Source organism: Limulus polyphemus, unplaced genomic scaffold (genome assembly GCF_000517525.1).
Source record: "Limulus polyphemus unplaced genomic scaffold, Limulus_polyphemus-2.1.2 Scaffold1145, whole genome shotgun sequence".
Lineage (NCBI taxonomy): Eukaryota > Metazoa > Arthropoda > Merostomata > Xiphosura > Limulidae > Limulus > Limulus polyphemus.
Window position 1 is genome coordinate 251,299 of NW_013666755.1, and position 13,646 is coordinate 264,944.

General features: G+C 32.7%; 1 protein-coding gene across 3 annotated transcripts in view; it reads left to right on the plus strand.

Annotated features, from left to right (window-relative positions):
* LOC111086497 overlaps positions 1-13,646 on the plus strand; it is a 92,643-nt gene that overhangs the window by 30,716 nt on the left and 48,281 nt on the right. For all 3 annotated transcript variants that reach the window (XM_022389567.1, XM_022389568.1, XM_022389566.1), the window contains one exon: positions 966-1,251. In XM_022389567.1, the coding sequence (XP_022245275.1) occupies positions 980-1,251 (272 nt within the window). In that variant the 5' untranslated portion in view covers positions 966-979. The remainder of the gene's footprint in view (positions 1-965; positions 1,252-13,646) is intronic.

Below are 13,646 nucleotides of genomic sequence, written 5' to 3' on the forward strand. Positions count from 1 at the left end.
CGTTGTGTTTGTGAAACTCTTGAACCGCTGGTTCATTTCAAATCTCGAGTAAAGATGGAAGATGGAGAAAGGATTTAGTTTTAGTTTTTTTCATGACCAGAAATATTGATCTCTTTTTATCATTTGAATGTTTATCTACTTATAAAAATGTTATTATAAAATTTAAGTCATATTAAAATAAAAATTGGGATATAATGCATTGTTTCATTTGATTATCAAAACAAGGCCTGAAACTTTTGTCACAACTTGAAAGCATTATAGGTACATTGCCTACAGTGAAAGAGAAGTATTTAATAACATCAATTCTTATAACACCCCAAAACGTCTTTATTTTGGTGATTGGTATACGAGATAGATAAAGGATTTGCTTGTAGAGTCGTACAACACATCACATAACTCCATGACTTTAAAATGGTGATTTTATTGTTTTTGTTGTCATTTTCAACTACTAAACTCAAAAATTGATTTTACACTCTCCTTGGATTTATTGTTACTTTTTTAGTTGAACTTCAAAACTGGTTTTTCCAAACCTAATTTAAAATTAAATGTTGAAAATCATGTTTAAATTTTGTGTGTTTGTTTACTATATTTACCTGTTGCATTTTATAACAGGGACAGGATTGTCCAGATAACGAAGTGGAAGTGCAAGTTGTATGAATGTTGAACGTTTTTACTATAGGTTCAGGTGCTTTAAATCAAATAATTGCAAAAACAAACAAACAAAAGTATATAATGGACTAATATGAAACTAAATGAAGAGCTAGAAATCCAGATACGTCTTGTTTGGCAAGATTTCTGCAATAATAAGGAAATAGTTTGAAATAAAATGTTGCAAGTTCATATTGATATTTAGATACAGTTTTATCCTTCGTTATATTTGTGAGATATTAATATTAAATACGCTGTTACCATTGTTGGTTTTGTCTTTTCTACAGTGTTCATAATCGTCTATGATTTATCTTTAGATAAAGAAACAACTATGAAAGTCATAGTTTTACTGTTAGCAGCCGTTTTGATGGTACTTCTAATCGACTACACAGATGGTGAGAAACATCAGCACGAGGAAGGTAAACACAAACACTGGAACCACAAACATCATGGCAAAAAGGAACATCATCATCATCACAAATTCAGAGATAACGATGTTAAAAGCAAGAAGAGCAAACGTTTTGAAAAAGAATATAAAAGTCAAGAAAAAAATATTGGAGAGTCCCCAATAGAACAGAAGAAAATAGATGAACAATTCAACGAGTAAGTGCTTTTTAACGGTTTTATTTTGTTTTGCTTTTTAATTTATAACGGTTCGATATAACTTTCTCTTTATAATTCTGTTTTGAACTCAATTCTTTGAATTAGCCAAGAATCGGGAAACACCGCCTCTATACTGATCAAGTCCTACTTTAAACAGTGGATTTTATTTGTCATCGATGTATGTATAAAGTTATGTTGCCCTCTAGTGAAACATATGGTAAACATTTTAAAGGCGGTTGTGGTTTACAAGTTGTCTTATCGACTGTATAAGGTTAAGGTGTGTGTACATATGAATACACTTATGAAAACAATTATGAAAATGCACAAGCGATACACATACTACAGTCAAAAACAATTAATAATAACAACTATATGGTAAATTTATCAATGGTATGAAACATTATTACAGAAAATACAAAAGAACAAGAGTTATTTGCATAACGCCTTAGTATTATTTATATAAGTCCTTTGCTTTAACAATGTATTACACGTTGTTTTCACTCTTCCACATATTTATGAACAGTTGTGTAATATTGTTTCAAAAGTCCTATAGTACTCCCTACAGTTCAGTCAAATTGTTTCATCACCTTTTGACCTTTTCAGTTTTTACATAAGCCCATACAACCTCAAGAGCGTCCATACTGGGTTTTTATAGCATGGTTATCAGTGTTCCTTTGGCGTCTTTACTGTCAAATATTGTTTTACTACACTTTCTGTATGCTTGAGATCATTATTTGCCTAAGAAGCATATGTTGATAAGTGTCAAACTTGCTGAATTTTTAGTAAGTTGTACATTCTCCCGTACGAATATATAAATAAAATATCTGAGTAACTAAATTATCATTGTAAAAAATGATAGTGTTGAAAGTTTTTGTTCATAATAGGCTATTAAAACACCTTATAAGTATCTTGGGTTGTTTTACATCTTGACCTCAAACCACAGCCTTGAAATACCTAGGGTTTATATAAGCGTTGCAAACCCAAAATACGTGAATATTAATGCTATGTTTGTTATCATTTTAGGCTTAATGTTAACATTATTTAAAATCGATATAATTTAATTTTAGTATTTATGGATTTTAGGTTAAATCCTGAAGCATTAAATTATTTGTTTCGTTAGTCACTGCTTTTAAAGTTTATTGAAAATTGTTGGTAAGGCCAGCCTCAGGCGATACGAAAGTTTCACCTCTAAAATCTCTTTCATAATCTAAATAACAATTGATGTGATTTTGGTTGTAGTATTTTTCATCAGACCAGAAGCAGTTCGTCTGGCGTTTTTGTTCTTTTACTACAACATTCAGACAACTAATAGTAACGAGGAAACAAGATATGCTCTACATAAAAAAGTTTAATGTTTGCTATAATTTTCGTGAGTTTTAAAATATTTAACTTGCCACAACTTTCTGCAAATGAATGCAGGACTGAAGTTTTAACTTAAGTATTTGCCAAAAGTGTTGTAAGTAGTTTCAGAAAAAACGGATACGTTATATTCTAAGACACATTTATGTTTTCTTATATATTTTAGCGTATTACAAACTTTGCATATTTCCAAGTGTATATAGGTTTGAGTATATTGTAAAAAAAAAATATATATATCGAGTATGCAAATCGCCAGTTTCGTGACAACCAAAATAGATATAAATCCACGGTGAAACGGAATATATAAAAGCAACATTTTGTCATTGTTTGGAGTTTTGTAGGTAGTGTGATACCACCGAAAATTGATCGTTTTTGATCCAACGTGAAATATTCATACACTCATATCGGCCCCCCAGTGGCACAGCGGTATGTCTGCGGACTTACAACGCTAGAACGCACAGATAGCCCATTGTGTAGCTTTGTGCTTAAATACAAACAAGCACTACACTAATATCATAAAGATGTTTTCAGATCGGCGATTTAGAATTTCCAAGGCAGTGGTGTCCCTTACACTTCAGTAACGACATTAGAAAACAAAGTAGAATAGATAAACTTGGGACACCAGGACAATCCAGAAAAATACCTGCATCACGTTGTACCCCCACACCCCGAAGAAAGCAAAGTTTGGTGTCTTTTAACAGTCAAGAGTTCGCAAAGAAAATCCTTAAGCCAGTGTCAAAAGTCATCTGCGTGTGTCATGCAACGTACGCAACATAATTAAAAAGGAGCTCCATCTGGAAAAGCGAAACAAGTTATACCCGTTCAATCGTCGAATATCTCAGTAAGCTGGATAATAAAATCAGTGTTCATGCTACTTGATACGAAAACATAACGGTGAAATCAGCGCCTATGACATTCTGTGTGATCGAACTGTTCAATAGGACGACGTGTGGATTATAGAAAGCCATCAGAGAAGAGTGGTGTGCTTTTGCAATGGAAACTCTACGAAGCAGAGGTCGTCAAATAGAGCATTGCATGACCTTACGTGGAGACATGGATTGTAACGACGTGGTAGGGCTCCAAATTCGTTTTAATATTAAGGACTCGACCAACAGTAATACGATTAGATCTACTAAACACTATAGTACAGCTCAGTTTCTAAAAAGTAGCTTTTATCTAACACCTAGGAATAAGATATGACATTTTATTTCTATCATTTTACAATCTTATCCTCAATTAATAGTTTTCTTATATTTTACTTATAAACATAATTATCAGTGTGAAAGATTAGAAAGTGCTAATATTTACAAGTAATAATAACCTATCAGTATAATTATCAGTGTGAAAGATTAGAAAGCGGAAGAATGGGTTATTATTTACAAATAATAATAACTTAAACCAGTTAAAAACAACAGTGTTGTTACCATTAACAGAAAAAATAAACTATATTTGAAACTTTTATAGTAAGTTGGAATATATTAGTAAGATTGTAAGGCTAGGCAAAGATCAGAATAATATTCATAAAACCAAACAACAAAGCTATTAAATGAAATTAAAACAAGAAGGCTTTGTCATAAGGCTGTTATATCATTCATTAGCCGCTTTAGGTATGCGACGGTTGAGCGGATATACCGTGGAATCAACTTATGCACACTTGTCTTGTGTCGCTTTTATAGACTGATATCTTTCTTGATTATGGTAAATAGTGTTGCCTGAGGCACGTGGACAGCTTTTGCTACTGACATTTGTGCTCGTACTTTCTCATCTGTTACAATATACCACTCTTTGATTGCCACGGCTGTGGTATGACTTGTTGCAGGTTCCTTTCTGAATGGTTCTGGTTTCCCAAGTTTATCCATATTTTGGTTTTCAATGTCATTAAGAGCAGGGGATACCGCAGTCATGTTAATTCTAAATACCGTATCTGAACATATAGTTATGACTTGAGTGTATGAATGTTTTGTGCCTGAAATAGCTGTTACATACCCTTCCCAAAATTGATAAATTTTCGGGGGGACACACTACCCAAGTAACACCATATAATACCAAAATGTAGTTCTGATACATTCCGTTCTACAGCGATTTTATATCGGTAGTGGTTATCTAGTGATTTGCTCGTTTGCATAATTAAAATGGTTTTAATACAACGTACTCAACCTCTGTATATTTGGTAAACATGATGGACTTTCAATAGTAAAAACTAATAAAGCAAAAAAAGTAGAACACTTTTCTTGGGAAAGTCTAAGTGAGTGTCAGTGAAATGTTCCTCGGCAAACGTCTGTAAGCTATAGATATAAATTCAACCATTTTGTAGAAAAGCACTTGTGCTTCTCCACTACAAGTAGGATATACGTATGTACGCACGGTCTCACGCGACTGCCGCATTACCTTCCACACTGCTAACTCAGCGATGAACTGTCTTTGTTCTGAAACAGATGTCTAAAAATGTTCTCTGCTGAAAACCAGATTATCTCGATTGTGAACGATAAGCGTCCGCAAGATGAATAAAAGCTGAATGTTCGTCGGAGAAGCTGTGCTTATCTGAGTGTGATGTTTCTATTTTAAGTTTTGGCTTTATTTCGGAGAACTTAAAAAAAAACACACAATTTGACAGACACTGTGGTTACGTATTAACAGATTAGTGAATGACTTTGTGAGGCATACTACATTAAAATAAGGTTTGGAAATCTTGTTTACAAGTGCTGTCGACACAGTAAAATAATACAGCATCGTGACTAGGATAGAGTAAACACATAACAACTGTGTGACCAGAATTACAAGTAGCAATTTATTGTTTGCAAAATAAACGCGAGACACGTACTCGTCAGACTTTACAGTACAACACAATAACTACATTTCATCATTATTGATTAAAAGCTATTACAAATGGAACTCCGGCATTCAAACAGATGTTTTCGTCCTTTTTAATATTAATATCGCTTAAAGGCAGAATAAAAGCATCTAAATTGAAAACTTGCAAGAAGACGTATTCTAATATTATTCTGGTTTCCAATTCCCTTAATCACATTTCTAAGCATTAAAAAATAGGAAGTCGTTCAACTTGAAATTACTTCGAAAAAATCCCCCAGTGGCACAGCCGTACGTCAGCGGACTTACAACGCTAGAAACCGGGTTTTGATACCCGTGGTGGGCAGAACACAGATATCTTATTGTGTAGCTTTGTGCTTAACTATAAACAAACAAACAAACAAATACCTCGATAAAATATTGTTTTAAAAATGTAATGAATTACTATTATTATTATTTTTGTTGCTAACTTTGAATCTAGACGAAAGCGCATTTTAATAGTGGTTATGTTAATTTTTTGGTCATAGGAAATGAAAATTATTTTTTTCAGTATCGATACTTAGCGAACAGTTCAGAGTTGAAACTAAAATATCCATGTTGGAGGTTTGCTTACTTTGCTTCATTTCAGAGCAAAGCCATATTGGACTATCTGTTGTGTCGATCGCGGGTAATGAAACCCGGATTTTAGCATTTTAAGTCTGTAAACCTACCGCTGTCCCACTGGGGGACTCCATGTTGGAAGATATTTACATGAAATAACGCCAACAACTCCCACTTTCATGGTAAAAATAATACAGTAAAAAAATACAAATAACACGATTTATGTTCATGTTTTGATTGCAATTTACATTTTTCTATTTATTGAATTAGTTTCAGCGAAAACATAATGCTATTAGATTATCGCTGCACTTTGAAACAGATCTTTTTGGGGGGGGGGGATTTCACATTAATATAGTTCAAAAAACCCCATCTAGGATAATGACATATTCACATATGTATGTATGATTATGGATATATATATTTAAGTGTCTTATACAGATACAAACAAAAAATCTAGTTAGGTTAATGATACATACACTTAAATATGTTTTTTCCGTATGGATGTAATCATGTAAACATGCCAATTGGAGTGGTTTTTTCCTTTGCCTTAGAACTTACATGAACATGATATTTATGGAAATAAAAAAGGGTTAGCTGGTACTTACTCCAGAAACAAACTCATCGTTTTCTTATACACTTTATTTTAACTTATATCTCCGAATCCAAAAAAACTGCTTTCGTATAATGTGTTTCTAGATTTATAATTCATCATTCGTATAAATACATTCCTCCAGTATTTAGTTCTTATAAAGTGATAGTTTATGAATGTTCATCATTTCGAACGCAACCAAAACGTATCCATCCATTATACTTAATGAGCTAAAACTGTCCGGCAACATCCCTCCCCAGTGGCACAGCTATATGTCTGCGGACTTACAACGCTAGAATCCGGTTTCGATACCTGTGGTGGGCAGAGCACAGATAGCCCATTGTGTAGCTTTACAAACAAACAAAAGACAAATATGTACATTTCACTAAGGACTCAAGTCATATCTTTAGCTTCACATGCAATTGAACAGTTTCAAATAATATACAACTATTTGAGTACTAAAGCATAGGTTAATTTTTTACAAAGGATTAATCTGTATTGGAAAATATTTTGAACGTATACATTCTTAAATGGTGTGTGTTATTTAAAAAATCCTCCTTTTTTACTGAAGAAAGCTAGTCTAATTTGTACTCTCTTTAAGAAACACTGCCTTACTATAAATAAAAGAACCTCCTTTAAAATACGTTACTTAAGTAACAAATTATTAACAACATCACTTGTAAACTTCGAACAATTATCCTCATATTTGTCACGGAATCTAATAATAAAGTGTTTGGATATTTTTGAAATGTGGAATATATGTACATATATACATATATATGTTACGATATCTATAAGCATTGAATGTTAATTACTGAATCAGATATATTTATTACTTAAACTTCAAACAACCAGAATGACTTCGTCAATCATTGATCTCTCGTTATAATTTTATTGGCTAAGTATTTTATCCTGGTTTCTTTTGTCTGTAAACGAAAATGTATTTTCTTTGTGTTCTAGAAATTCATTTTTAAAATGACATCAGATAGTGTCTAGAAATTTGTAGGATTAAGTTCGTTCGTTAGAGCAACGCCACTCTGTGCTATCGGTTGTGTCACCGCGGGGAATTGAGCTCCGGATTTTAACGATGTAAATCCGTAGTTAATATGGAGTTGAACAACAAATATATCATTTCTGTTTAAATTCTTTATACTGAAAATGCAAAGGTTTTATGATATTTTGAAAAGCTGCTCTGAAATACTCAATCTGCTAATACGAGGAAGAATCTTTAAAACACGATCTAAGATCTAATAAGAAGATCTAATATAACACTAGTTTTACAAACGACATAAATAATTGTCAGGCTGAAGCAGAAAGCAGTTGAATGCAACTCGACGTTATTATGGTTTTACGATTTCGTGTCTCGTGGTGTGGCTCAGATGGAAAATTCTCGTCTACTTTATTCTAATCGATCAAACCAACTTTATGGCTCGATGTACAAGATCTATAACCATTTAATTCGCCTAAATGGTTTGTTTTGCCTTTTTTACATTTTCTTCTTTCAGTTTTCACTTTTTTTTGTCTTAAAGCCAAGATATAGAAGAAAAGCTGCGAAACGTTCATAGCGTTGAATCATTGGTCGTTACTTTTGGTCGAAAACTGGTCTGCGTATATTTGTTTTGGGAGGAAAGTGCATTTTCCAAACTTGTATGCACCAATGCTTTCAGAATCCATATATTCATTTGTCTTTACCTCAGTTCATTTCTTTTATCCTTCTTAGTTTTAAAATTACCTATCGTTTTGTTTCCATTCCACTTTGTGTAAATATCACCGTTATTTTTTTATTCTACTCATTAACCGTTCCCTGCTTTTATTTTGTTCCATTATTGGCATTTACCTTTTAACGTCATAATTTCCCATTCAATATGTTACATAACACATTTATTGGTTAGTTTATCTATCATTATTACAAAAACACTGATAGTTTCATGTAAACGGGTGCTTGGGGATAGCGTAGTGAATAACGTATCGAAATGGAGATCCGAGAATATTTCGTTTGAGGCGTAGTGCTACTCAAACACGTTTCACATTTTCAGCTATAGGTGCGTTATAAGAATAACATTAAATATCGCTATTTAGTTAGGTGAGAGTAGCCGATTTAAGCGGCGAATGGTATCAAACGGTTGTATTCCTGTTGGTCAGTATTACAAAACTAGAGACAGTTATACTCGAACCATAGGTGTAAAGTGGCATCTGTATAAATGGATACACGAATTATTTTATGCTTACGAAGAGCAGAATTTACTGTTCGACGATAAAGTGATGTTGTATTGGAATCAGTTGTACAATCTTTCTTGGAGACAACCAGACCAGACTTTGTCCTGATATAGGTCACAGATTTATGAGCAAAAATCTTTAATCTAAATCTTACAGAACTCCTCTGGGCATTATCTGAAAGCGCAAGAACACTAACACTTTAGTTTATCACCAGATTCACGAATGGAAAAGGATTAGCAATTATTCGTCAACCAACTGATCAAATGTAATTCAGACAGATGAAGAAAAGTCCTTTTGTATGAATGCTAACAGTGGGAATATTTGATAATGAGTATTTCATTTTTTCACATATGCTATTGAGTCAGACAACCACTTTAACCAATTTGAATTTGAGGGTCTGTTTGTTTGCTATTAAGCACAAAGCTGCACAATAATCTATGTGTGCTGTACCCACCACAGGTATCGAAACCAGATTTTTAGTGTTATAAATATTCATACTTACCACTGAAAGACTGGAAGAAGAATTTAAGGGTATTCATTTTCCACAGTTTGAAAACAGTAATATATTTCTAATGAATTGATTCATTAGGTGTATTTAGAGATAAAGTCATGTTCCTAAAATATAACCCGTTAGTGGCTCAGTGAGCTTATAACGCTAAAAATCGAACGGGTTTCGATCCTCGTAGAGGCAGAGCACAGATAACCCATTGTGTAGCTCTGTGTTTAATAATGAACAAACAAACAGAAAAATACCATAAAATATACTCAAAATTCTTATCTGTTATTCACTCAATTTTCAGCTCCTTTTTAATTTTTGTAGTTTATAATAAACGAGTGTAGTATACTCTTGAATATACTATCGAAACCTTGATAAAGCTGAGATTATTTTTAAAAACTTACAGAAACTAACAGTTACTTTAAGTATATTAATGCTAATTTGTTCCGTTTCATTAATTTTACATAATCTAAGTTTTTGAAATTTCTTGAGGTGATTAAGACTCAAAATTAAGCACTAGTAAGATACTGTTACAAAGAAAGGGAAAATGTGGGCCCGAGATTTTGTAAACCTGATCAAGACTCGAATATTCTAAGTTCGTCCTCTTTTTTTACAAAACTTTGTTTAAAAAATTATGAACATTTACCCCATCGTGTTTTTTTTTCTTTGCTATGCCTATTTAAAGCAGGAAATGCGAACCACTGACTTCCATATTTGATTTTAATTCAATTAATAACATTTGTTCTTGAAAACAGGTTAACATTGCTGTAGAAACGGTTTAATTTTATCGTTCATCCTATTGATCACAACCCCTTTACACGTTTCATTAGAGTATCTATACACACATCTTATACATAAAACAATTAGAATTTAGTAATCTTATAAGCTTTTCTACAAATTTTGCAGAACAGTCATTATATATATATTTACACCACGGTATAATTCTATAGAATTCGCCCATATAATGTATTTAGAAACTCGGTGATATATTACTACAAAACAAAACTTGAGTACGTAATCTTTATTCAAAGTTATACGTGTACAGTTAGATAAGTATACATTTCAATATGCTTGTTTCAACAAATCAAATGTACATTTAAATCTATAAGCAGATTAGTTCTCGCATAAATAATCCACCTAAACTGTTTAAGGTTTTCTCTTCTTTGGGTTTTCGTAATACCTTAAGTGCAAGTTCTTAGCGAAGCTGGAAAAATCGATCCAAAGACATAGAATCGCCTGATACCGCTGAGAAAGTATGTAAAGCGCCAAGAGACTCGCTGTGCTTTCAACTGAAATTACATACAAGTCAGCATTCTCAAGCGGTAGATAACCAGATGATCTTAAGAAGTGAGGCACAGATCTAAAATAATTGACGTAGTCTAATGTTTTATTTTCCCTTAAAAATAATGAAATGTTTCAATATTGTCATCAAGTAATCTTCTTTGTTCAGTAATACGTTACATAAATATAGAAAATATCCATTGAAATATATGAATATTTTCCTCGATAAACAAGTTATTATTAACTTCATTATATTTTATCTAATTTAGCGACCACACTACTATTAGGCCCGATTAGTGTTAGTTTGTTAGTAATTACATTTGTTTACTTTATCATATATGTATATAAAACATAAATAAAGAATTATCTTCCTTGGTTTAACACATTGTCCAATGTTGTATACCTAAAACAAATCATAATATCCATCAAATGATAGAACGTACATGTTTTTAGAGAGTTTACCTTAAAAGCTTCTCCATTAGCTTAATGGACGTGCATACTCTTTAGAAGCTCAACACTTTCTTGTTAATGCAGTTGCCACGCATCTTAATAGATAGTGAAATCATAAAGTGTATATCTCTATTGTTTCGGAAGATATTTGATAAAAAGAAGATAAATTTATCTAAGTGAGACTGCCTTCATTATAATTATCTTTAGTTCAATTGGTCACCTTTTAACTACTGTTGAAACTGAACATATAGCAGGCGGACAGATTAAAAACCTGCGTAGGTGATACAATTATATATATGTACTTCTAACTGCAGATACAAATTATCAAAATTGGCGCATGTCAAACCAGTCAACCAACCGACTCGACTAAGAAATGAAATCGTGTGCAGTTATGTTAAAAGTGTTGTGTGATGTTTAGAATGTGTTTGGTAGATTTAATAGTAGACAAGTAGAAAACTTAATATATATCCCTTATCACCAATACTATAAATTTTGATAATAAATAAGCAAATACAATTGAAACACTACATAAAAGTAAGTAAGTTGTTATATATATACAATCATGTAGAAAGTTGGCTGTATTATCTAGTAAATTCGTTTTGAATTTGTTGATTGCTGTGGTTATTGAGAATACCATAATCTATACAGGTTGCTGATTGGCAAAACTCCGATGTGCCACAAGAACCAGTTAGATTGTTAAAACCACACCCCTTTATTTCATCTTTTATCCTTAATATCGTTTCATTTCTTATTTCTCGCTTGTTCCTAATTCGATTTATTTCCTGTCCAATAATTTCCTGTTTGTGTTATTTTGGATAATTTATAATATACTCCACTAGTAAATTTCAGCTAATTGAACATTTTCTAAAGGCAAAAATGTGTTTAATAACTTCCACTATGATAGACAGCCCATGATGAACTAAATAATTTGAGAGTTAAAAACACGATAAATATTAAAAAAATTGATGCAGCAAACACTAAAAACTTCAAGTTTGATTTAATCTGTTGATATCGTAATAAAAATCTTCATCAGCAAATAAATGTAATTAACACAGAGGGATAAGAACAATTAAATAGAATTAGATGGTAAAATATCGTATTTTGGTTTGGTGAGTTAGAGTTTTCAGTGAATTAGAGAGAATACTTGATGAATTAGACATGTTCAATGAATTAGAGTGGTAGGCGAATGAAAGTGTTTGGTAAATTAGAGAGAGAGATTTAGTTGATATATATAGAGAGCGTTCGGCGAATTCGATAGAATGTTCAGAGAATTAAGGAGTTTGGTGGGTTAGAGAGTGTTTGGTAAATTAGAGAGAGAGATTTAGTTGATATATATAGAGAGCGTTCGGCGAATTTGATAGAATGTTCAGAGAATTAAGGAGTTTGGTGGGTTAGAGAGTGTTTGGTGGGTTAGAGAGTGTTTGGTGAATTAGAGAGAGAGTGTTTGGTGGGTTAGAGAATGTTTGGTCGGTTAGAGAGTGTTTGGTGGGTTAGAGAGAGAGTGTTTGGTGAATTAGAGAATGTTTGGTGGGTTAGAGAGAGAGTGTTTGGTGAATTAGAGAGAGAGTGTTTGGTGGGTTAGAGAGAGAGTGTTTGGTGAGTTAGAGAGTGTTTGGTGGGTTAGAGAATGTTTGGTGGGTTAGAGGGTGTTTGGTGAATTAGAGAGAGAGTGTTTGGTGAATTATAAAGAGTCTGGTTATTAGTGAAAAACCACAGTGAACGGGACAAACTATCAGAAGTCTAATATTAGAGTTTGGATATTATTGTACTGAATCCAGTTATGAATCAGTAGAACTCTAAGATATTGCTTGTCCTTAAACTTAAAGTTATTCCACTTTCTTATTTAGATAACATTGACTTGTAAATGGGTAACACAGCTTTTTTAGTAGTTCTTAAAAAATACCTCTTGTTCTGAATATCCAGTTGTTTCAGTAACCTATGTGCAACCAGACATATTCAACGTTTTCTTTTTTGATAAACAATCTGTATTTAATATCTATAGCGATTCGGCTATCACTGCGTAACCACTTATTTAACAGTTTCTTTAATATCCAGTTGTTTCAGTAACCTATGTGCAACCAGACATATTCAACGTTTTTTTGGATAAACAATCTGTATTTAATATCTATAGCGATTCGGCTATCACTGCGTAACCACTTATTTAACAGTTTCTTTAATATTCAGTTGTTTTCAATAACAGTAAAATTCAGAGATAGATTCCTCAAGAGGTAAGGATGGCACAGTACAGACATCCCATATTGTAACATTCCGCTTAACCACGAATAAAGAATCAGGTGTTACTGAGCAGCGTATGAAAAAAAAAATCTGTTTTTTATATTTTTTGGTCAGTGATATGCAAACGGTTATTAAACACTAGTTCATGGATACGTTATCTGTTCTCTTAATATCCAGTTGTTTCGGTAAAATGACGACAAAGGATTGGTCGTACTTTATTTAATGAAGTGTAACAAAGGAGTAGGGTGTCGCCGCAAAGTCGAGTGTGGCGACATGGACGAAATGTTTAGCATCTACATATTATTGGCGCTCGACTCGCAATCTGAGGGTCGCGGGTTCGAATCCCTGTCACACCAAACA